The sequence below is a fragment of the Taudactylus pleione genome, unplaced genomic scaffold (assembly GCF_031769625.1).
Source record: "Taudactylus pleione unplaced genomic scaffold, aTauple2 ptg001186l, whole genome shotgun sequence".
Taxonomy (NCBI): Eukaryota; Metazoa; Chordata; class Amphibia; order Anura; family Myobatrachidae; genus Taudactylus; species Taudactylus pleione.
In genome coordinates, this window is record NW_028285587.1 from 326,391 (window position 1) to 351,064 (window position 24,674).

Here is a 24,674-nt window from a genome sequence, read left to right on the forward strand (position 1 = left end):
TAGGAGTGGGACCTTTACACACATACCACTTTTGAGGTATTATGGATGTTAGTAAAGTGAAGTGGGCAGCTATATGTAGTTATGGGCATCTGGTTATTGTACTGCGGTTACATTTTGTATGGGTTCATTACCATATTTCTGCAGTGGCTGGGTGCGTGAGCAAGCTTGCGTTGCTTGCTGAACCAGGCCCTATAACCACACTAGCTACTAGGGTAACAATTCCCACACTCGAGCATGTAACTGGTTTCTCACCACTATAAGTCCTCCGATGTGTAACAAGTGTTGGTTTCTGTATAAAAAATGCTTCCTAAACTAGGGATGGATATCAGAAACCGATGGTTACCAACCATCAATGTTCCTGATTCGATTGAAGTACTCTATCAAAGAGAGGGGTTTGAAGTGGTTGCCAGCTATCTGTTGCTGACTCCGATGAACACGCGATGGGTGTATGAATTAAGCGGTGGAGTCTGCAGCTCAGCATCGGTGCCCATTGCAGTGCATGGTTATGATGCGATAACTAGTAGCTATCGTATCACATGATTTGATGTCAGAACCCTGGCAATTATTCGACAGCAAGCTTCCGATGTCCATCCCTATTCAGAACATGGAAATGGTTTCTCACCTGTGTGACTTCTCTGATGTGTAACAAGACTTGATTTCTGTGTAAAACATTTTCCACACTCAGAACATGGAAATGGTTTCTCACCTGTGTGACTTCTCTGATGTGCAACAAGACTTGATTTCTGTGTAAAACATTTCCCACACTCAGAACATGGAAATGGCCTCTCACCTGTGTGACTTCTCACATGTATAACAAGATTTGATTTCTGTGTAAAACATTTCCCACACTCAGAACATGGAAATTGTTTCTCACTTGTGTGACTTCTCACATGTGTGACAAGAGCTGATTTGTCTGTAAAACATTTCCCACACTCAGAACATGGAAATGGTTTTTCACCTGTGTGACTTCTATGATGTCTAACAAGATCTGATTTCCGTGTAAAACATTTCCCACACTCAGAACATGAAAATGGTTTTGCACCTGTGTGACTTCTCTGATGTGTAATTAGATGTGATTTCTTTGTAAACCATTTCCCACACTCAGAACATGGAAATGGTTTCTCACCTGTGTGACTTCTCTGATGTGAAATAAGATTTGATTTCCTTGTCAAACATTTCCCACATTCAGAACATGAAAATGGTTTCTCACCTGTGTGACTTCTCTGATGTTTAACAAGATTTGATTTCTTTGTAAAACAATTCCCACACTCAGAACATAGAAATAGTTTCTCACCTGTGTGACTTCTCTGATGTGAAATAAGATTTGATTTCCTTGTAAAACATTTCCCACACTCAGAACATGGAAATCGTTTCTCACCTGTGTGAGTTCTCTCATGTACAACAAGATGTGATTTTGTTGTAAAACATTTCCCACATTCAGAACATGGAAATGGTTTCTCACCTGTGTGACTTCTCTCATGTATAACAAGATATGATTTATCTGTAAAACATTTCTCACACTCAGGACATGTTAAAAGATTCTCACCTGTGTGACTTCTCTGATGTGTAACTAGCTTTGTTTTCTGTGTAAAACATTTCCCACACTCAGAGCATGGAAATGGTTTCTCACCTGTGTGACTTCTCTCATGTCTAACAAGATGTGATTTCCGTGTAAAACATTTCCCACACTCAGAACACGGAAATAGTTTCTCACCTGTATAACTTATCTGATGTTTAACAAGAGCTGATTTGGGCGTAAAACATTTTCCACAATCAGAAGTGACTGTATCATTGCTATGATATGTACTATGTGCAACAATATGTGAGTTACCAGAAGTACATTCCTCAAGAATAGAGGGATCAGATGGTATATCTGCACTAAGAAGTGGTGGATGAATATTTAGGGTTATGTAATTCTCTTCCGGAGATCCGTGTGTGGGGTTATCGTCTAATTTAAAATCTGGAGACAAAACGAGATGTCCCTCCGAGGTCTTCCTTGTATTCTCTCCACCTGGTAGAAATAAATAGTTATCCAAGTATCCCACAGCAAAGGCATCATTAATTAATATTATTCTCACCCCTATTCCCATAGGTTTGTGCTTAGTACAACATCATGCGGAATACTTTGGGCTTCTACCGATCACACTCATAATATAGAAGAAACAAACCTTATTAAATGGAGCAGACCCCTAGGACTCTAGGTTCTTTTTAATATCCCAGGAGCCGGCCAGCCCTAGATAATGCCCAATGGGGAACTTTCACTCGGTTCCCAAGTTCTAGGCAAAGGGTGATAGATCTATCCCTCACTGAGGCTGTCATTTCTTTTGACACAAAAGAAAAGGCAGAAAAAATTCCTTGGTGGTAATAAAAAACATGTACAAAATACTAATACAGTAAGGATGTAATATATCCTATATATAAATTGAATAGAAAATTATATATTAGTGTATAGGGAAAAAAGTAGCGGCTAGTTCCAATGAGGAGTAGTGATAGTCCTACAAAAAGTGAAAACAAAAGAAAAAAACTGTGCTAATAAAGATAAATATACGAACTCTGCGAGGCCAGCCCTCTGTGTGGTTTCAATCTTGCTGTGGTGCCCTCCTAGAGTGTCTGCCCACTCAATATACAGATTCAGAGGTATCGGCGGCACTCATCCAGACTTGTAATAAGTATAAAGTATGTCCTTTATTTCCAACATTTCGGAGGAAGTAACTCCGTCTTCAAGATGGATGTACTCCTTCCAAAACATTGGAAATAAAGGACGTATTCTATACTTATTACAAGTCTGGATGAGTGCCGCCTATACCTCCGAATCTGTATATATAAATATATATATATCTAACTTTATCTGTCTAGTTATATAGCTCTACCTATTGTAATTAGATTGGGGTAGGAGGTCCCACTCCTGGGGTAGTTGCAACCTCCAAACACACAGCAGTTATGAAACAGCACACAAGTACAGGGTTTTCCTGCAAGCTAGCCTTAGCTAGTTTTTATTGTGCAGTATAAAATGGAAAATATATAAATCCTAGCACTAAACAGAATCCCTCTCCCAAAGTGGTAGGGCCTACTTCCCTCACCACAAGCATAGGCACAGTATTTAAAAGTAGTACAAGAGCCAAACCCTGACACAGCTTATATGAGCCTTTCACAGCTGCAGGCACTAATTAGCCTGTTCTCAAGTTGAAGGTCAGAAAAACCCAAAACTCTCATCAAGCATAAACAGACATTTCCTGAGGGTTTAAAATACATAAGTCAGAAACCTTGGAGAAATATATTTGCCATTTAGCACTTTACCAGTGCTTCTATCACACTATATATACAGTATATCTATTTTACAAGTCGTCCTGAGTGCTGCCGTAGATGCTATATATTTATTCCTCTCCTGACTGGGAAAGGTAATTGGAGGGCACGGGGCGCAGTACTGGAGGCAAGCGTGGGTGTGCCGGCATTACCGAGTATCATACATATGGTAGGGCAGTGAGAAATCAGGAAGCACCCATTTTGTTTGCAAATGAATAATATCAATGTAATAAGAAAATACAAAGATAGAAAATATATATGAAAAAAAAATTATTCAAGACTATAAGAACTTCTAGCTCATATAAGCCCCATGAAATACAATAAAAAGCATAGATGCTGGTATCATTGCATCATCTACATAGATAAAATTGTGAATAGGTATAGTATATAGACAATCTGTTTTTCATCTGGAATGGGTCCTGCGACCGGATGGCCGCAGCCTCCACTCCCAAACACAGATTACTGGACCTTAAGGTATCAGGGATCCCCACTTACCATCAGTGACCACTTGTCACTGACTCCAACCACTGCGCAGTGGGCGGGTATATAGCTGCCACCTCCGAACTCCCACCATCGTCGTTTGGAACAGCTTTTCCTTATGTACACTCAGCCTCCTATCTCCGGCACCTGGAACCACTTCTGCTGTGTATGCGTTAGCTAGTTGCGGCCACACCCCCTGATTGGTGTCGGCTGATTCCTCCTCATCCCTCACAAAGGACCAGGCTCTGCACGGTAGCTGGCAAAGGGCTTGAGCTTTGGAGACGCTTGGCTCAATCCAGAACAGCTGAAGAACAGAATAGCGCTTTTTGCAATTCTGTTGGTCGCAAGATTCAGATGCAGTTGTACGGCAAATATGTTTATTGCTCACAGACTTGAAAAAGATCTTCCCTTTAGCTTTACGGGGGTACAGTATACATAAATGATACAGAAGTCTTGATATTACAAAGATATACAAGGTTGGACATTTTTACCAGGTACGCAGTCTTCTTTTATGCCACTCCAATACACATTACCACAGGGGTTAAGTCCGGCCTGTGGTTTCCAACCAATCACCTTAAGTGCATGTCCTGTGCATGTGCTGGCCACATGCACATTTAACATTGTCCCCTATGGACAAGGGGGAGCCTACCTGGTGTTTTAGTCACCACCCAGGAGTTGGCTCGTCTAGGGCCGGGGGAGGTTTCCCTCCAAAACCGACTTACAGGAATCTGCTAAGGGACCAAGCCTGCCACCCCTGCCTGAATCTGAGCTCCAGAGGTGGACAAGCAGGGTCCCTAGGCATGGTTTCCTGGCCATGGAGGGGAAGCTCTTTTGGAGCTCGCTGAGAACAATTATCTGGCTGCATTACCCAGCTTCCTACGCACATCCTCATACCACTTCCAGGCATGAGGCTGTATAGGTGGAACGTTTATTGCTCTGGAAGGGGCTGGAGGATCCAGCAGCCCACTGAGAACTCTGGAATCCCTGGCCATCCAGGGAAATCAAAGGTAAGTGCAATTTTCCTTAAATAATACATTTAAAATCATACATTAAATATATACCATTAAAATAAGTGTTTACATTGTACACACATGCACGCTGTGCCTGTGCCCCCCATCAGGCTCTACTCACTGCAGCCCTGCAGCTTGGGTTCTGTGAGCTCAGCTCAGTGCTGCACACACACTTTAAAGACATTTTGATTAAAACCCATGTATTTTTGTATACTCTGGGCTAAGCGCTGGGCTTTCCTAGCCCGGCACACTTGCAGACTGAGCTCAGGGCTGGGGCTCTCCCAGCACCGGGGGTTACCAGAAGCTTGCTTGCCTGGTCCCCCAGCGCTACCACCGCCACTGCTTAGTCGCAGCCTGTGGAGCTCCCGGGGCTGGTAGCACTGCTGACTCCTGGGAGAGCGCACCGGTTTCCAGTAGCTGGCACAGTGCCCCCCTCTGCCACGCTGCGCTGGGAGCTGGCTTCTCCGTACTGGGGTATCGGAAGCTAGTGCTCCTGACCCCCAGCGCACAGCTGCCGCAGTCCTCCCCTTTGTGCGGCACAACGAGGGTTAACTGCCATCCACGCTGTGCTGTGGAGCTAGGGCGCCGGGAGTAGGCCTCCGGCCCCCAGCATCAGCACACAGTGCCCCCTGGTACCGTGCACCAGTGGTTAACCAGCTCCATGGAGGGAGCCGGCTAGCCTGGTCCCCCCTGCATGTGGTGCTTAGCCCTGCAGTCTGGGACACTAGTCCCGGCTGCAGCGGCTTCCTGCTGCCCTGGAGCATGGAACACTCAATGGCTCCTTACAACCTGAATGCTGTGCACCGAGGGGTTAACACTGCCGCGGCTGTCAGAGGAGGTCCAGGCAGTGGAAGACTATATAAATACATTTTAATACATACCCGGCACTTAGCGCCATTAATACATTTAAATACAGAGTGCCTAGCACCTATTGTAACATTTAAAAATGGCGCCACAGCACAGGGGTTTAACCCCTTCAGTGCCACGGCCACCTTGGGAAGAAAACCAGGATCAGTTCAAAGGATGGCCCTCTCCTGATAAAAGATCAGAAATGGGGAACGACAGGCAGGTGCCCCCAAATCCGATACCTAAGTGCCCCCAAATCTGATATTGCGGGCAGATGTGATAGCCAAAAGAGTATTCACAGTGAGCCATTTGATGTCTACTGATTCCAGGGATTCAAATGGAGACCCCTGAAGTGCGAAAACCACTGATAAATCCCACGGAGCCACTGGAGGGTTAAAGGGAGGATAAATATGGAGGACACCCTGAAGGAAGATGTGAACATCCGGCAGTGGAGCAATTCTGTGCAGTAACCAGATGGACAAAGCAGAGACATGCACTTTCAGAGAGGCCAGGCGGAGTCCAAGATCTAGTCCACCTTGAAGGAAGCTAGAAGCCCGAAAAACCTCAGGGTCATAGCTTCTGGTAGCATACCACTGGAAGTATGTATGCCACACCCGGTGGAAGCAGTCTTACATGCTCAGAGCATGGCCTGAACCACAGATCTAGAAAACCCTTTAGACCTCATGAGAGATGACTCAAGAGATACGCCGTCAAAGACAGATGAGCCAGGTCTGGATGCAGACAGGGACCCAGAGACAACAGATCCAGGTGTAGAGGAAGTGGCAATGGAGCGTCTATGGAGAGACTCCAAAGGTCAGAGTACCAGTGAGATCTGGGCCAAGCGGGAGATACCAGCAGAACCGTTCCCCCATCCTTCTTGATTTTTCGAAGGACCCGAGGAAGGAGGGAGACTGGAGGGAAGAGGTACGCCAGGTAGATGACTGACAAGGTGTCTACAAAAGCTGCTTCGGGGTCTCTTGGCCTGGACCCGTACACCTGAGTTTTGTAATTGTGTCATGAGGCCCACCTCTGGTAGGCCCCATTTCGTGTCATGTCGTGACAGCTGAAAAAATCTGCTTACCAATTTAGGATCCCCAGTATGAAGACCAGAGAAATAGCCGGGAGGTGACGTTTGGCCCATGTGAGGATGCATGTCACTACTGTCATTGCCGACCGACTACGAGTGCCTCCCTGGTGATTGAGGTAGGTCGCCACTGTGGCGTTGTTGCACTATACTTGTACTGGCCTGTCCCGGAGAATGTCTTGAGCCAAAGTGAAGGCTCTGTAGATGGCACAGAGTTCCAGGATGTTGATTGGGAGGACCCTCTCTGTGGGAGTCCAATGTCCCTGGAAAGACAGCTGGTCTGTCACTGCCCCCCTCCCGCGGAGACTTGCATCCATGGTGAGGAGCACACAATCTGGGATCCGGAATGGATGGCCCCTGTTCAAGTGGGACATCTGTAACCACCAGGAGAGGGACAGGCGAACCTCCGGAGAGAACCATGGTCTGGGATCTGATCAGATGAGGCAGTCCATTCCACCTGAATAGGATCAGGTGTTGTAGGTGCCTGGAGTGGAACTGCGCGAACTCCACCATGTCGAAGGTGGATACCATGGATCCCAAGGTCTGCATTGTTGAGTAAATTGACACTTCGTGACTGTGGAGTAACCTGCGCACTCGGTGCTGCAGACCGGAGATTTTGTCTGCTGTCAGGAAGATTCTCTGACCCTGAGAAGCTAAGAAGGCTGCCAGATGTACCATACTTTGAGAAGGGGTCAGGGAAGACTTTTCCCAGTTGATCAGCCAGCCGTGCATTTGTGGAAAGGCAATGGTTACCTGAGGTTGGCGGTAAAGGACCTCTGGAGAGCTTGCTGATAGCAAGAGATCGTCTAAGTATGGGAACAGCCTTGGTAGTCACAATCTTGTCCAATTCTGGGCCAAACAGGATCTCCCTAGGGTAGGGCAAAGACTCCAAAGCATTTTCAGAGTCCAAGTCTGTCTTGCATGACCAAAGCCAAATGATACGGCGGGCTACCACCAAAGTGGCAGATGCCTTAAAAGCTAGGAGACCAGTATTCAAAGCCGCTTCTCCTAAATAGGAGGATGCATCCCTAATGTGCAAGATGTGTGACAGCTGTTACCGAGAAGCATCAGTAGAAAATGTGTCTTCTAGGGCCTCAGCCCAGCTCTCAATGGCTTTTGCAACCCAGGACATAGATATGGCAGAACGAGTAATAACTCCTGTAAGAGAGTATACAGACGTCAAGCAAGCTTCAATCCTTCTGTCGTCTCCTTCAAGGAGGTTGCTGTATGGATAGGTAAGGTAACGTTCATAACCAAGTGTTTCACGTAGGAACTACAGCTAGGGGAACTTTCCATTTAGCGCATTCAGTAGCTGGAATAGAGTAAAATGAAATCAAGCGTTTAGGCAGCTGAAACTTTTTATTTGGCGTATTCCATGCTTCACTCATTAGATGAGAAAGCTGATCAGAGTGAGGAGACTCCAGCATAACCACCTTCTGTCGCTTAAATATTTTGCCTTAGGAGTGGGCTCTGGATCTTCTATTTAAATAATTGATTTTATAGCTCTCACTAATGCAGGTTATTCAATTTATACGTAGGCCCCTCCTCCCCCGAGGGGGAGTCAGAGTGAGAGAGGTCTGCATCTGCTGCCTACCCAGATGGTAACTCAGAATCTGATAGCTGGGTGGACTGGGAAGATAGCACAGCATGCTTTGTAGCTTTACTGGCTAAGCGCCTCTCCTTTTGCATGTGTTGAAAAGCCGCCAAACTCTGCACTGAGGTAGAAAGTCTACCCAAGGAGTTGCAGGGAGTACCTGATGAGGCAATCCCCTAGGGGGAGCAACCACAGGGACCGCTAGGCGATCCGCAATCTTTGCCAACACCTGTGAAAAGGAAGCCCAGGGGGGTTCCGTATAACAAGATGCACAAAGACCATCTTCAAGTGAATCCTCTGGGGATAAACCTACCAAACAGGACTTACAGGAAGCCAGGGTAGGAGCTGTAGCCTGCTTATTACTCTTGCCTTTGCTAGACATAGCTGCAAGGATAGTATAGCACACAATATGGCACAGTGCAGTGAGCAACACAGATATATGCACAATGTGAAGCACAGCGTATTCCATGGTTGTTGTGAAAGAAAAAGGGAAAGGTATAAGCTGACAGTAGAAAGCCAGACAACAGAGCTAGCATAAGTTACATACAATGCAGAAAATACATCTCACTGCTAGGAGCATAAATGTAACTGCAGTGGGCACTAAAATCAACTACGCAGACCACAGTGGCTGGCAGAGACTGGATCCAGCGTTCCCAGAGACCTGTGGCTGGCTTTCAGTAGAAAATGGATGCTGGAGGTCTATTGGAGTACCGGACGGACCTGTGTCCGTATCGGCGCCTCCAGTCTGTCTCCAGAGACCGGAGGTGAGACTGTCAGTATTACCTTTCCCCTTGCATCCCAGCTGCAGTCTGGGGACTAAGGAGCCACACTAGCCAGGTCCCCCCTTATGCCCCACCAAGTTGCGGTGCCGCAGAGGGGTGATGGAGCAGCACAGATGTCCAGAAGACTGTCTAATGCTGCTTGCTCTCTTACAGTAAAGTAAAATAAAATAAAATCATAAAAATAAAGCTTGGGCTGCTTATAGCAACCCCACTGCATAGCGGTGATGGATCCAGCTTCTGCCGGACACCGTCGAAACTGAGTTGCCTTCAGGCTTTGGGCGGGGCATAGGGGGAAGGACCGGAGCATCCTGTTATAGAAAAAAACTTTGCTGTTGGTGTCCGGTCCTTCAAGTACCACCTACACCCCATTGTCGCCCTGTGGAGCCATATGGAAGAAATAACTTTTAATGATGGTAAATGAAAAATTTTTTTTTAAGCGAAACGCATGTCGCTACACATGGGGTGATCCCAGCAGTGAGCAGTGGGACCTCCAACCAGCCCCTACACATGGGGTGATCCCAACAGTGAGCGGTGGGACCTCCAACCGGCTCCATGGGTTGCAGCATATATAGCACAACCCGATCAGGTACTTTGAGCCTGATCGCAGATTCCCAAGGGTCGAGAATATACGCATGCGCCAGACCCATGCTGCGAATGTGCAGTACATGTCTGTTGGACAGAGTTTGGCAGTAGACTGTCAATGATTAACAGTCTGCTGGCATTTATGGGGCAGCGACGGTCTCTGTTTTCCCGATACTAAGGAGTGTCACTACGGTTGGGGGAGGATTGGAGAGGCCAGGTCTCTTTTGTGCATCTGCGCTGAGCGGTTTGCCTGACCCAATGGTCAGCAAGGCCAGCGAATCTGATCACAGATGATCCAATGCTATGTCCTTGGACGCAGCTTGGATCAGTAATGCATGCAGGAGAAATGGACGCCTCCTACTGCATTAACATAATAATACTATCGCAGCTGCTACCATGTTAGCAGCTGCAATAGCAACTACTTCCGCAGCTGAATCAGGCCCTTTGTCTTTCCCTCCATGCTCCTGGATATCGGTGATCACAGCTACACTCGCCCTGCACCAGAAGTGACTTCTTTCCTCCTCCTGTGATTTCCATCCTATGATCTGTTCTCTCCTCCTCCCGTTCACTGCTTACACATGGTAGGACAGCAGAAGCGGGACATAGGTATTGGAACTACACCTTTCATCTCCTACTTCAGGACAGCAGCTCTCCTATCATCACGGCTGAGATTACATAATACACATCGTCAATTATCAGCTACAAACTTAAAAATGTATGGGCTGCAGATACTTCATGTGTTTAAATATTTTTTTTGCCAAGCCTTGAGCAGATCCAGCTGTTCAATTGTGTTTTATACTAAGTCTGGGAGTAAATTAGATCTTTCATTTGTGTCTATCTGTCAAACTTTCACATGCTGCTCTAATCTTAATATATTCTGGTATTTTCCATATATTAAAAAAAAATAAATAAAAAAGAGAAACCAGATGCACCATGCAACCATTAATAATTATACATAATATGCGAGGTTTTTGGCATAAATTTGGCCAAATATATGAGCTTACCCACTGTCGTCAACGTAAACCTCATCGGGTAAGTCCCTAACACTATGGGGGTTCATGTCTGGGGCGTGGGGCACCCCCAAACCACAACAGCATGGGTTAGGGTGCATCTGGTTTCTCTTTTTTCTGTGTTGTAATAAGTCTCAAATAGGTAGCATATCCCATTAGAAAGAGCTAGGGTGTGCAGGTCAGGCCCAAAACTTTCCATATATTCTAAGCATCTAAAAATTCTCTACCAGCCTCTTTATTATTCTATAACCATTGACTTTTATAGGTATTTACCCATTTTCATATATATTCGTTAAATATTTTCGCCATTTCTCAGGTTGTGGCAAGTATTGATACCCCTTACATAATATACTACATTTAATACTTATTTTAAATCGGACATTTTTTTTATCTTTTTATGGAGATAATATTGCCTATAATTTATATGTATTAGCCCTTTTATATTTTTTTCTGCAATCATTAAAACAGTGTGCCCGCAAAAAGGATCCTTTCTTCTGTCTCTCCTGGCGGGAAATATCCCAATGACATGGGTTTTATTTTGTTAACCCTGTTTGTATGGTCTTGTGGTCTGCTATAACAAAATAACAGAAAAAGATCTTTCTGGATTCAGGAAACCCATGTCCTCATCCAGAATAAGAGGACCCTCCAGCATGTGCACTATTCCTTACGCGTTTCATTGTATAATACAACATCCTCCGGGCTATAGAGAATCAAGCTTTACTCTTCCAAGATAATTAATAAGCGCCTTCTTACTCCATCTGCAGTTGTCTTGCGATGTCCCAAAAAGACAAAGCCTCACATACATTACTATATGTGTGTGTGTCTCTATATATTTGTGCAATATTGTCCAGATAAAATCACCAATACATCCAGAGAAAAATGTGTCATAACCACGTGGTACCGTCCCAAAAATAAACATGTCACATGATCTCACAAAAATGGTGAAAATATCCATTCTAGTGCACCCAATATAACTGGAAAAACAAGATAAATCCACACGTACTATGATTAAAATATATGAGCTCGATTCAATTCAACGTGAATTGAATAGCACCGGAAATTAGCTCCCGAAGCTATTCAATTCAGCGCACTGTAAAGCCCGGATAAGGATTTCTTCTCTCATCCCTCCTGGGATGCAAGCAGAAATCCGACAAAAGTCTAGGCACGATGCTGTTTTCTGCCCTTAGTGCAGGGAAAACAGCATTTTGCCGGGAAGTTTTGTCGGAGAATGCCCGTTCTCGCTACTAAACACCCTATTTAAGGCACAAGGGGCGGGAGAATGGGCATTCCCCGACCTAACCGCGCAGAATTGAATAGCACCGGGAGCTCCCTCCTGGCACTATTTACTTTGCGATCAATTGAATCGAGCCCTATGAATCACTTATCTGAAAAATCTTTCTAAAAAGACTGAAGATAATAGACACTGACACAAGCCTCCATCAGTCTTCACAACGCGTTTCATCCTGACCACCAGTGTGGTCTGTATGACTTCCTTCCCAGGGTTATATACAATAATAACAAGCCTAAGTTCTTGTACACTGTGACCATCATCTAAAATTAGATACCAGTGTAAATACTTTGTAATAAAACGTATATCTGGAGTCCAAAGACCTCCATCTCTAGAAGACGACACCTCTATTAAGGTGGAGTCATAGGATATCCGCTTGCGCCCATATTGACCTTATTGCTGATGTTTTACACTAGTCTCTAATATTAGATGATGGTCACGGTATATAAGCGGGGGCACAATTCTGGCAGCCCTCTAATACAGTGGAGGGTTGGTGCACATTTTGTAAAAACATCACAAAATGTGCACTAACTCTGCTACACAAGAATGCAATATAAAGTCACGCCTCTTAAACTGGCCACACATCTAATGATTATCTGTCCAACCAGCCAACTAGTTGATTGGTTGGAATGAAAATCTGGCAAGGTATGAAAGCAAATGACAATCAGCAATTTGCTCACAAACGCTGGAAAATGGACAAAAACTGTTGTTTGAACAAATTGTTTAGATCAATCATTTAACAAACTTGTCTGACGTCATTTTCATCTGTTTTCTGGCATTTAGGAGCAAATTGATGATCATCAGTTACTCCCATATGTTACCAGATTTTCATTCCAACCAATCAACTAGTTGGCTGGTTGGACAGATAATCTTTAGATGTGTGGTAAACTTCATTCTGCTTTAGTATTGCAGTATTAGTATACACATATAAAGAATGAACTAGTAAGGTATCATTATTCAAGAGGATAATCTCACATGTGGTAGAACACAGGTATGGGGGCAGAGGGGTAGGACCGGGTACTAGTCACCCAGACCCAGGCTTGCTGGAGGGGCCCGGCGCCGTCCCCATCCCTCCCTCTTACCTCACACCAGCCCAGCACACGCTGAGCAGCAGCAGCCTCTTGCCTGTGGGGAAGGGGGGGGGGGTGGTCACACTGATCGCGTCTCCACCAAGCTTTTCGGAGAGCAGAGGGGCTCACAGTGCACCACTGTAAAAATATTTTTTTTCCTGTTTAAATCCTAAGGGGTCATGGCCACACCTCCAGTGATTAACCAATGCCCCCCACAGGGATTCAGCACAGCCCTTTACGGCCCTGAACACAGGTAGGATCATGCTGATATCCCTTCAACTGATGTATGAGATACACCAGAGAGTGTGGGAATGAGACTGGTCAGATCTCTGGGCTGGTAAAACACAGTGACATGATGTGAGGGGAGAGCAGGAGTATAATATAGGCTGATGGCTCCTATGTATGAGATACACCAGAGAGTGTGGGGAGGAGACTGGTCAGATCTCTGGGCTGGTAACACACAGTGACATGATGTGGGGGGGAGAGCAGGAGTATAATAGGGGCTGATAGCTCCTGATGTATGAGATACACCAGAAAATGTGGGGAGGAGACTGGTGAGATCTCTGGGCTGGTAACACAGTGACATGATGTGATAAGGAGTGCAGGAGTATAATAGGGGCTGATGGCTCCTGATGTATGAGATACACCAGAGTGTGCGGGGAGGAGACTGGTCAGATCTCTGGGCTGGTAACACACAGTGACATGATGTGAGGGGGAGAGCAGGAGTATAATAGGGGATGATGGCTCCTGATGTATGAGATACACCAGAGAGTGTGGGCAGGAGACTGGTCAGATCTCTGGGCTGGTAACACACAGTGACATGATGTGAGGGGGAGAGAAGGAGTATAATAGGGGCTGATGGTTCCTGATGTATGATATACACCACAGAGTGTGGGGAGGAGACTGGTCAGATCTCTGGGCTGGTAACACACAGTGACATGATGTGAGGGGGAGAGCAGGAGTATAATAGGGGCTGATGGCTCCTGATGTATGAGATACACCAGAGAGTGTGGGGAGGAGACTGGTGAGATCTCTGGGCTGGTAACACACAGTGACACAATATGAGGGGGAGAGCAGGAGTATAATAGAGGCTGATGGCTCCTGACTCCTCACTGTCCAGATACTTTTCCCTCTTTAGTTGGTACTGGAAGAGGATGGTGTTGAAGAGATTGCTGTAGTGGCAGAGCAAAGCCAATATGTGAAATTTTTCAGCAAAAATATAAGTGCTGATTACCTGTGTTGATATCTGTAGGGATTTCCTCCTCCTTGCACTGCTGATCACCTCTTGCATACATCTCTTCTCCCTCTGTATGTTCTGCTTTATTATCATCAGTCACATACATTTCTTCCTCCCCCTCTGTAGCTTCTGTCTTAAAATCAGTCACATACATCTCTTCTTCTCCCTCTATATCTTCTGCCTTCATATCAGTCACATACATCTCTTCTTCTCCATCTATATCTTCTGCCTTCATATCAGTCACATACGTCTCTTCTTCTCCCTCTATATCGTCTGCCTGCATATCAGTCCCATACGTCTCTTCTTCTCCCTCTATATTTTCTGCCTTCATATCAGTCACATAAGTCTCTTCTTCTCCCTCTATATATTCTGCCTTCATATAAGTCCCATGCGTCTCTTCTTCTCCCTCTATATCTTCTGCCTTCATATCAGTCACATACATATTTTCTTCTTCCTCTATAGCTTTAATATAAGTCACATGCGTTTCTTCTTCTCCGTCTACATCGTCTACCTTCATTTCTGTCATATACGTCTTTTCTTTTCTCTCTAGATCTTCTGCCTTAATATCAGTCAGATCCTCATTCTAAATTTCACAGAAAACAATAAAATAACACCTTAATAATGTCTGAGTACATTATTTTAGAATAAATAGTATATCAGCATGTTAAAAAATCGATTAGATGAAGAATAATTAATAAATACAGGTCAATTAATGAAAAGTCACTTTGGTTTTTGTGGTCATTGGGAAGAGCCTATATTACCTGATGCTCCTGTGGGATCCTGTGATTCTCCTCTGTATAATCCTGTGAATATAGAGGACATCTCTCTGGGGTATTTCTGAAACTGGGATCATCTGTAGGAGACACACAGTGACTGAGTACATTGTATATATTTGATTATCACATGATGTGTGTATATTGGGGCCTCCACACCTGCTCTCCCCTGTACAATAAATTACATTCTCCGCTTACCCAGTGATGTGAGGGGCCAGTGATTCTCCATCATCACGTCCTTGTACAAACCCTTGTGTTCCTCTATATACTCCCCCTCCTGCATGTAGACATAGACAGTGACATCATGACACCTTATAGGAACTTGACACACACAATGATACAGTCATCACCCAGACACATCCCCTGGTGTTACTGTATAATGTCCCATTCCCAGCAGTCACCTCTCCAGTCATCACCCAGACACATCCCCTGGTGTTACTGTATAATGTCCCATTCCCAGCAGTCACCTCTCCGGTCATCACCCGGACACATCCCCTGGTGTTACTGTATAATGTCCCATTCCCAGCAGTCACCTCTCCGGTCATCACCCGGACACATCCCCTGGTGTTACTGTATAATGTCCCATTCCCAGCAGTCACCTCTCCAGTCATCACCCGGACACATCCCCTGGTGTTACTGTATAATGTCCCATTCCCAGCAGTCACCTCTCCAGTCATCACCCGGACACATCCCCTGGTGTTACTGTATAATGTCCAATGCCCAGCAGTCACCTCTCCAGTCATCACCCGGACACATCCCCTGGTGTTACTGTATAATGTCCCATGCCCAGCAGTCACCTCTCCAGTCATCACCCGGACACATCCCCTGGTGTTACTGTATAATGTCCCATTCCCAGCATTCACCTCTCCAGTCATCACCCGGACACATCCCCTGGTGTTACTGTATAATGTCCCATTCCCAGCATTCACCTCTCCAGTCATCACCCGGACACATCCCCTGGTGTTACTGTATAATGTCCCATTCCCAGCAGTCACCTCTCCAGTCACCACCCGGACACATCCCCTGGTGTTACTGTATAATGTCCCATGCCCAGCAGTCACCTCTCCAGTCATCACCCGGACAATCCCCTGGTGTTACTGTATAATGTCCCATGCCCGGCAGTCACCTCTCCAGTCATCACCCGGACACATCCCCTGGGGTTACTGTATAATGTCCCATTCCAGCAGTCATCTCTTCTGACTACTGTGTAGTCCTGTTTAATGAGAGACATCAATAAAATGTAAATTAGAAGTCTACTTTAGGAAAATCGTGGCCAGGGCTATATATTTGTGCCGGAACGTCGTTTCGGAAGTTCATGTAAAAAAAATTGCGTCATCTGGAGCGGCGGTCCAGAACCGCATAATAAGTTTTTTTTAAAGTATGCTAGCAGTGCACCATGCGCTGGGGATCTCCTACCTTTTGCTCGCCAGCAGGACATCTTGTCTCTGACTGCTGTGCTACTGACTGGGTCGGCGGCCATCATGCAGAACCCGGCTGGCTGCTTATGGTCCTGCCAACGGCCCCCCTTGGCCAGCACAATTTTACTGATTCAGGGCCATCCGCAGCCGCTTTATGCCTGCCAATGACTGACTGAGGAAGGCAGAGGATGCTCCCTGGCCGCTCTGTCACAATGCGAGCAGCTGCAGCCAGACAGCAGTCTCTGCTTCCTCCCAGCAGTCAGCCATGTCCATGTCTACAGCTGCACATAGTGTGTGGGCCAGTGGTGCCACCCATCTGGGACATCGGCTGGGGCTGGCTTTCTTTGCTCTGTCCCACCTCTTTCCCCTCCTCCTATTCTTTGTGCTGACTCATTTCCGGGCCCCAGCACCCATGATCTGTCCCCCCTCCTTGTCTCAGTGCCACCTCCTCTTCAAGAACAAGAGGTAATCAGGGGCAATTGGGGTAACAAAGAGCAGTCGTCAGGGAGAGAGCACTATCGAGCTGACAAGGAGAGATCACCTAGAGGAGATGTTAGTGCAGATGGCGTCAGGAAGAGGGCACAGTATGGGGGAGACAGGGGACAAAAGCAGCGAACAAGGACCTTAGTTAGGAAAAGTGGAGGAAAGAGGTTGAGGTTATTAGGAGTGGGGACAGGGTGGGGCAAATGGTGAAAGAAGAGAAAAGGGACACGGAGAAGGGGTAATAAGGGCAGAGGAAAGGATAAGTCAGAATAGGAGATTATGTCATCAGGGACATATGGGAGGAGACAGTGAGAGTTATAATAACACCGCCACAGCCCAGACTCTCATGTTTAAAAAAGAAAAATTGTTTATGCACCAATAGATGCCCCACCCCGCTGTAGCTCCACCCACATTATTCACAGCTCCGCCCATCTATGTCTCCCCCCCTCCCAGGAGTTCCTGAACCTATTTTTCTAATATAGGATGAGTTTTATCATTCACAACAAGTGAGAGAACTCGCTGCGTATGATAAATAGTGCTCCGGCCAATCAGCTCCCAACTGTCATCTTACAAACAGATAACAGTAAGGAGCTGGTTGGTTGGAGCAACATTATCATAGGAAACGAGTTTTATCCCTCGTTGTGAATTATAAAACTCATTTATAAATAAGGCCCAAAGTACTTTATATAGCACAAATGCCGGCATCGGAATCCTGACAGTGATAATGAGGGCAATTTTCAGTAAGTATTCTAAGGCTAAACCTAACCCATACTCCCGCAGCCTAACCCTAACCACCCCCCCTCCACCCGCAGCCTTAGCTTAACCATCTCCTTTGGCACCAGTTCCCTCCCCTCGCAGCCTAACCCTAACCACACACCCCCTCCACGGCCTACCTCATTTCAGCAGCCTTACCATAACCCCCCCTTTGGTACCCTAACCCTCCACTCTCGCATCCTAACCCTAAAATTCACCATTTGAAGTTGTCGGCATTTTGACCCGTCCAGATCCTGCAGACGTTATAGGGCGCATCAGGATTCTGACTGTCGGGATACAGACTACTTCCCATACATACATGTTATACCTATTATGTGTTATTCCTTTCTCTGACAGCTCATTAGTGTTATTATTACTCTGCATCTGCTGCTATATAATAACCGGACACCACAGGCTCCTCCTCCTGTATGAAAATAATAATAACAGGACGCCACAGGCTGCTCCTCCTGTATAATAATAACAGGACACCACAGGCTGCTCCTCCTGTATAATAATAACAGGACACCACAGGCTGCTCCTCCTGTATAATAATAACAGGACACCACAGGCTGCTCCATCTGTATAATAATAACAGGACACCACAGTCTGCTCCCCCTGTATAATAATAACAGGACACCACAGTCTGCTCCCCCTGTATAATAATAACAACAGGACACCACAGGCTGCTCCCCCTGTATAATAATAATAATAATAATAATAATAATAATAATAATAATAATAAATACAATTACCTGCTCCCAGCCGCTCTCTGCCTCTTCCTGTAATAGAAAAAACGCCCCCAATACATAACCACGCCCCTCTCTATCTCCCGTGTAGCTATGGCTACTACCTGCCCCGCCCCTCATATCATAGTCACCGCCCTCCTCTCAATCCCATCAGTGCGGTGATTGGCAGCAGCGAGTAGCCAATCAGGCGCCACAAAGTAGGAGAGACGTCCTGTAACTAGCAATCAGCTTCATCACTAGAGTAACAGATGTATAGTGTAATGGTGTCCTCATGTACGGTGACCGGCGGCCATATTCTTGTAGTCTCCCAGTCACAGAGCACAGGGGGCGGGGCCACAGGGGCTTTAGCTGCCATTTTGTCATAGATATTCCTGACAGCCGGACCCAGGTAACCTGTCCTGTATATATTATATTATTATTATTATATAGGGGAGGGGAGGAGAGGAGACTGTAGAGTAATATATGAGGGGAATAACACAGCTCACAGCACATACTGATATGTGCTATTATTATTATATAAGGGAGAGGGGACTGTACAGTGATATATGAGGGGTAATAACACAGCCCCCAGCACACGCTGATATGTGGTATTATTATATAGGGGGAGAGGGGACCGTACAGTGATATATGAGGGGAAATAACACAGCTCCCAGCACACACTGATATGTGGTATTATTATTATATAGGGAAGTGTTGGCTAACCTTGACACTCCAGCTGTTGTGGAACTATATATCCCAGCATGCCCTGCCACAGTTTTAGCATGACCTAATAGCAAAACTGTAGCAGTGCATGCTGGGTTATGTATTTCCATAACAGCTGGAGTGTCAAGGTTAGCCAACACTGATGTAGGGGGTGGGGACCGTACAGTGATGTATGAGGGGGAATAACACAGCTCCCAGCACACACTGATATGTGGTATTATTATATAGGGGAGATGGGACTGTACAGTGATATATGAGGGGGAATAACACAGCACCCAGCACACACTGATATGTGATATTATTATATAGGGGACGGGACTGTACAGTGATATATGAGGGGAAAATAACACAGCCCCCAGCACACACTGATATGTGGTATTATTATATAGGGGGAGAGGGGACTGTACAGTGATATATGAGGGGGAATAACACAGCTCCCAGCATACACTGATATGTGGTATTATTATATAGGGGAGAGGGGACTGTACAGTGATATATGAGGGGGAATAACAAGCCCCCGGGACATATGTGATATTATTATTTTATATTATAATATTTTATTTAATAAAAAAAATATGCCCAATCGGTGACTCTTCCTTGTCCATAGGCCCCCATTGAAAAATTACTTACCATCTCCCGTTGACAATAGACCCCCCCCTCCGTCCCTGTTTTCCTTTTACAACCCCCCTCCTCCTTTATGACCAATGCATTTTATTTTTTACTGTTTTACCCACCCCTTTTACCTTCTTTCCCTTCTTCCCTTTTATATATTGTCCCTGCTTTACTAGCCTCTGCTGCCACCTTGTGTCTGTGTATAGTTATTGGTAGGGTTCCTCATAGCCTCTTACATCGTGGAGATTGTCCCTACTCTGATTGCCTCTGCTGCCACCTTATGTCCGTGTATAGTTATTGCTAGGGTTTCTCATAGCTGCTTACATCATAGAGGTCTCTCTTGCTGCTTCCCTATTATACATTGTTCCTGCTCTGATGGCCTCTGCTGCCACCTTGTGCCTTGGTAGAGTTATTGGTAAAGTTTCTCATAGCCGCTTACATCATAGAGGTCTGTCTCGCTTCTTCCCTATTATACATTGTTACTGCTCTGATGGCCTCTGCTGCCACCTTGTGTCTGTGTATAGTTATTGGTAGGGTTCCTCATAGCCACTTACATCATAGGGGTCTGTCTCGTTTCTTCCCTATTATACATTGTCCCTGCTCTGATGGCCTCTGCTGCCACCTTGTGCCGGTGTATATTTATTGGTAGGGTTCCTCATAGCCGCGAACATCATAGAGGTCTCTCTCGCTGTTTCCCTATTGCACATTGTTGTTGGCCATAGTACCGCTTTCCCAGCCTTCCTGGATGTCTTCATGATAATATTTTTCCATCCTTGTATTTCTCTCACGGCCGAAGTTTCTTCCCTTTGTTAGATCTTAGATGTTCAGCTCTTCCTCCATGTTGTGGCTGTAGTGAGTCCAGTTCTTGGAGATAACATCCATGATAACAGCGGCCGGTGGACAGATGGTAAAATCTGGATTCAATTTGGATTTTTTTTTTTTTTTCTCTGTAGCTTAAATTGGTTTCCACACTAGGTCGTTGTTTCCATCACTAATTCTACTGTGGATCACGCCTGGTCATTGCTTGGGTCCTTGCTGTTAGATTTGTGCTGTGTTCTCTATTAGAATAAAACTGGTGTAATAATGGTTTTCTTGCAAACATCTGTTTATTGACCTTCCCATTGGATACGTCCCATTGTATATGTAACAGTGTTCTCCCCAGAATTGTTTTCCAGCTGGGTGGCATCAAGAAGTAGCCGGGTGGGGTCCTTCGCTATAATAAAATGTTTTAAATCCTGACCTTATAATGATTTAAACTTGAAATAACAATTTATATATTAATTCTCCTCCTCTTCTTCGTAGAGGCCCAGTTGTCTGCAGCTTTATCATAATCAAAGTCTGTAGGATCTGGTCCCTCTAGTGAAATCAGCGTCACGGTATTTAGTGCTGGCACCAAAAAACAATATTTTTGATACAGCCCTCAGATACTGGCCCCTATTGCAGGCTACACAGAATGTAGTTTTTATACAGCAGCTCCACAGATACTGTCCCCTAATGCAGGCTCCAAAATACTGTCCCCATAGATTTATTTTTTCCAGCTCCAACACAGAGAGTGGACGCAGGTCTACTCTTTTTAAACAGTTTAGGCAACTGTTTCCGCCTGAACAGTGCGCCTGTGCTTTTATAGTGTTCCCTCTAGCTCCGGCGGCAGGCAGGGCGCCGGAGCTAGAGAGGGCAATGTTGTGCGCACGCCTTCGGTCGCGCGTGCGTCCGAAAAGGGGCATGGTTACGAAAAGGGGGCGTGTCTATAAGACGCGTCCCCCTTTTCGTCATACTTGGGGGCGTGCCCGGCGCTTACGGACATGCCGGGCAGCCCCCAAGCGCTGCAGAAAGGGAGAATAGACGCCGGGCGCATGCGCCCGGCGTCTATTCCCCGGCGGTGACCGGGTCACCGCATGTTTGTCCACCCGCGGGACACTGCGTCCCGCGGGTGAGAACGGCTCCCGCAGGCTGTTAGGGCAGGGCGCTTTTTGCCCTCCTCCTGGAGGGCAGGGTGCTTTTTGCCCTCCAGAAGGAGGGCAGGGCGCCGCGCCCCGCTAAAACAGCCTAGCGGGAACACTACTTTTATACAGGGGGAGGGATCTTTGCCCTGCAGTCTGACGCTGCCCCTGCACTGTGTTGGACAACATCCCCCCCGCCCTATTGCAGTATCCACTGCCCGGCACTCTCACCCACCCCAATGCCACATCCCCTGCCCAACACCTCCCCCGTTGCATAGCCGCATCCACTGCTCGGCACTCTCACCCGCCCCAATGCCACGTCCCCTGCCCGGCACCTCTCCCATTGCATAGCCGCATCCCCTGCCCGGCACCTCCGCCGGTCCCATTGCAGCGTCTCCCGACAACTCCCCCCGCTCCAATGCGCTGCGTCCCGGAACCCTCATGAACATGTAACGTTGGCATGTCTGGCACCCGTGTCCGTGGCAACAAGGACACATTAAGGGTGACCGGGCGGTAGGAGACGTGCATGCGCATTGTGGGGGGAGTGCGAAGTGCTGGGCGGTTTCTTGCTGGGCGATGCGCCCGGAACATAGAGCCTGGGGAGAACACTGTGTAAGAATAAAGGATATCCCTGGCTGAGGAGATGAATTTGGGCCTTATTGAGAACTTGATCGGAAACATTGCTTATTATTTCTTTCTGTTCATTTTCTCTCCAGTATCTTCCTTCTAGTATCCCCTCCAGTCTCTTCTCTGTCTCGGTTCCTAGGATTTTTTCTCTCTTTATATTCCCATTGGTCCCGTTTGTATTCCTCACAGCTCCTCTGAGTGATCTAGGTCCCGTCTGTGTTCCTCCCAGATGCCCTTAGCGATCCAGGTCGCGTCTGTGTTCCTCACATCTGCTCTGAGCGAACCAGGTCCAGCCTGTGTTCCTCACAGCTGCTTTAAGCAATCCAGGTCCTGTGTGTATTCCTCACAGCTGCTCTGAGTGGCCCAGGTCCTGTCTGTGTTCCTCACAGCTGCTCTTAGCAATCCAAGGGCCTGATTCAGACCCGGCCACTAAGCCACGATTGCACGCTATGGCCGATAGTTGACCGTCTGCACGTGCGTATGCATCGCAGTGAGCGAGCCAGTCACTGCAATCATGAATCATGCGCTCGTAGCTCAAAGAATGAGCGCTACTTTGAGTGACAGTGCCGTTTGTGGGTGGTAACAGGGGAAGGTCCTGGAAAACGGGGGAGTGGATGTGCGAACGCAGGTGTGTCTGAGTGTCAAAACGGCGTTCTATGGGCGTGCATAAATAACTGTCATTAGACATACGCCAGGAGCCCGACGCCCGGCATCCTGATCGAAGGGATGCCACGCAGATAGCCGCGGGGTGGGGGGAAGGTTAGGTTAGGGGCTCACCGGGGGACTTAGGGTTAGGCACCCCCCGGGGACTTAGGTTTAGGCGGCGGGGAAGGGGGGGTTAGGTTTAGGCACTGGGGGGAAGGTTAGGGTTAGGCACCCCTAAGGGAGGGTTAGGGGGTAGAAATAGGTTAGTAGATACTTACCTTTGACTATCAAGATTTCTTCCTCTGCCGGGATGCCGCTGTTGGGATTCCAACCGCCGGGCATGGGTCCGGTGGTAAATCATACCGACGGCTGCGAAAGTGCGCTGCGTTGCGTCCAGGTCTGACCTGCCCCCCAGGTCCCATCTGTGTTCCTCACTACTGCTCTGAGCGATCCAAGTCCCGTCTGTATTCCTAACAGCTGCTCTGAGCAATGTAGGTCATGTCTCTGTTCCTCACTGCTGCTCTGAGCGATCCAGGTCCTTTCTGTGTTCCTCACAGCTGCTCTGAGCGATCCAGGTCCCGTTTGTGTTCCTCACAGTTTCTCTGAGTGATCCAGGTCCCGTCTGTGTTCCTCACGAATGCTCTGAGTGAACCAGTTCCCGTCTGTGTTCCTCACAGCTGCTCTGAGCGATCCAGGTCCCGTCTGTGTTCCTCACAGCTGCTCTGAGCGATCCAGGTCCCGTCTGTGTTCCTCACAGCTGCTCTGAGTGATCCAGGTCCCGTCTGTGTTCCTCACAGCTGCTCTGAGTGATCCAGGTCACGTCTGTGTTCCTCACAGCTGCTCTGAGCGATCCAGGTCCCGTTTGTGTTCCTCACAGTTTCTCTGAGTGATCCAGGTCCCGTCTGTGTTCCTCACGGCTGCTCTGAGTGAACCAGTTCCCGTCTGTGTTCCTCACAGCTGCTCTGAGCGATCCAGGTCCCGTCTGTGTTCCTCACAGCTGCTCTGAGCGATCCAGGTCCCGTCTGTGTTCCTCACAGCTGCTCTGAGCGATCCAGGTCCCGTCTGTGTTCCTCACAGCTGCTGTGAAAAGGGTCCTGAATTTCTTATGTTTTTTGCTTGGGTACCAGATCATTTATTAGTGGCATGCACAGGCGCAATAAGGAGTATATAGCTATAATGCTCAGCTACAGGGAGTCTTTATAATGGAACAATGTATCATATATATGTGCGGGGAATAATCTATTGGCCATTTCCCAGGAGAGACTTATGGGGGATTTCAGGAATCACTCTCAGAGCTTGTGAAAAAGCTCTTTCAATATCTCCGCAAATCCCCATTACAATTTTGTATGTATTTATGCATGGATTTTCTTTCTATGTATGTATGTATGCATGTATGTAATACGTCTCTAGGAAATAGAGTGAATAGTGTCATTTGTGTAATTATGAGGTCTGACATCATCCTTTTCTAGGGTGAAATTAAAACAGAAACCAAATCACCTGGAAAGCCCCGTTTCTGTTCTGTTGTTATGTAACTGGATACTTGTAATGACAGCTGAGTCAGGAGCATAGTGAAATATAAATTGTTGATTGAAACAAAACCATAGTGCAGGCAATGCAGAGAAGCCAGGAGTGATATATGAACCGACTAGAACTGGTGATAAACAGAAACTTGAAAGGCTGCAAAACTGG

At 46.7% G+C, this 24,674-nt stretch overlaps 2 protein-coding genes across 5 annotated transcripts in view; one reads left to right on the forward strand and one right to left on the reverse strand.

Annotated features, from left to right (window-relative positions):
- Positions 1-213: 213 nt before the first annotated feature.
- LOC148451064 (uncharacterized) overlaps positions 214-24,674 on the reverse strand; it is a 75,611-nt gene continuing 51,150 nt past the window's right edge. Inside the window, exons 1-4 of one of the 4 annotated variants that reach the window (XM_088462317.1) lie at positions 15,258-15,357; positions 15,048-15,139; positions 14,284-14,869; positions 214-2,011 (exon numbers count right to left, since the gene is read on the reverse strand). In XM_088462317.1, the coding sequence (XP_088318443.1) occupies positions 594-2,011; positions 14,284-14,869; positions 15,048-15,139; positions 15,258-15,342 (2,181 nt within the window). In that variant the 5' untranslated portion in view covers positions 15,343-15,357 and the 3' untranslated portion in view covers positions 214-593. Of the gene's footprint in view, positions 2,012-14,283; positions 14,870-15,047; positions 15,140-15,257; positions 15,358-24,674 lie in introns of those variants that run through there. The other 3 variants (XM_088462316.1, XM_088462314.1, XM_088462315.1) reach the window with 3 other exon arrangements.
- LOC148451065 (uncharacterized) overlaps positions 20,648-24,674 on the forward strand; it is a 67,496-nt gene continuing 63,469 nt past the window's right edge. Inside the window, exon 1 of the mRNA XM_088462327.1 lies at positions 20,648-20,680. Coding sequence (XP_088318453.1) covers positions 20,654-20,680 — 27 coding nt within the window. The 5' untranslated portion in view covers positions 20,648-20,653. The remainder of the gene's footprint in view (positions 20,681-24,674) is intronic.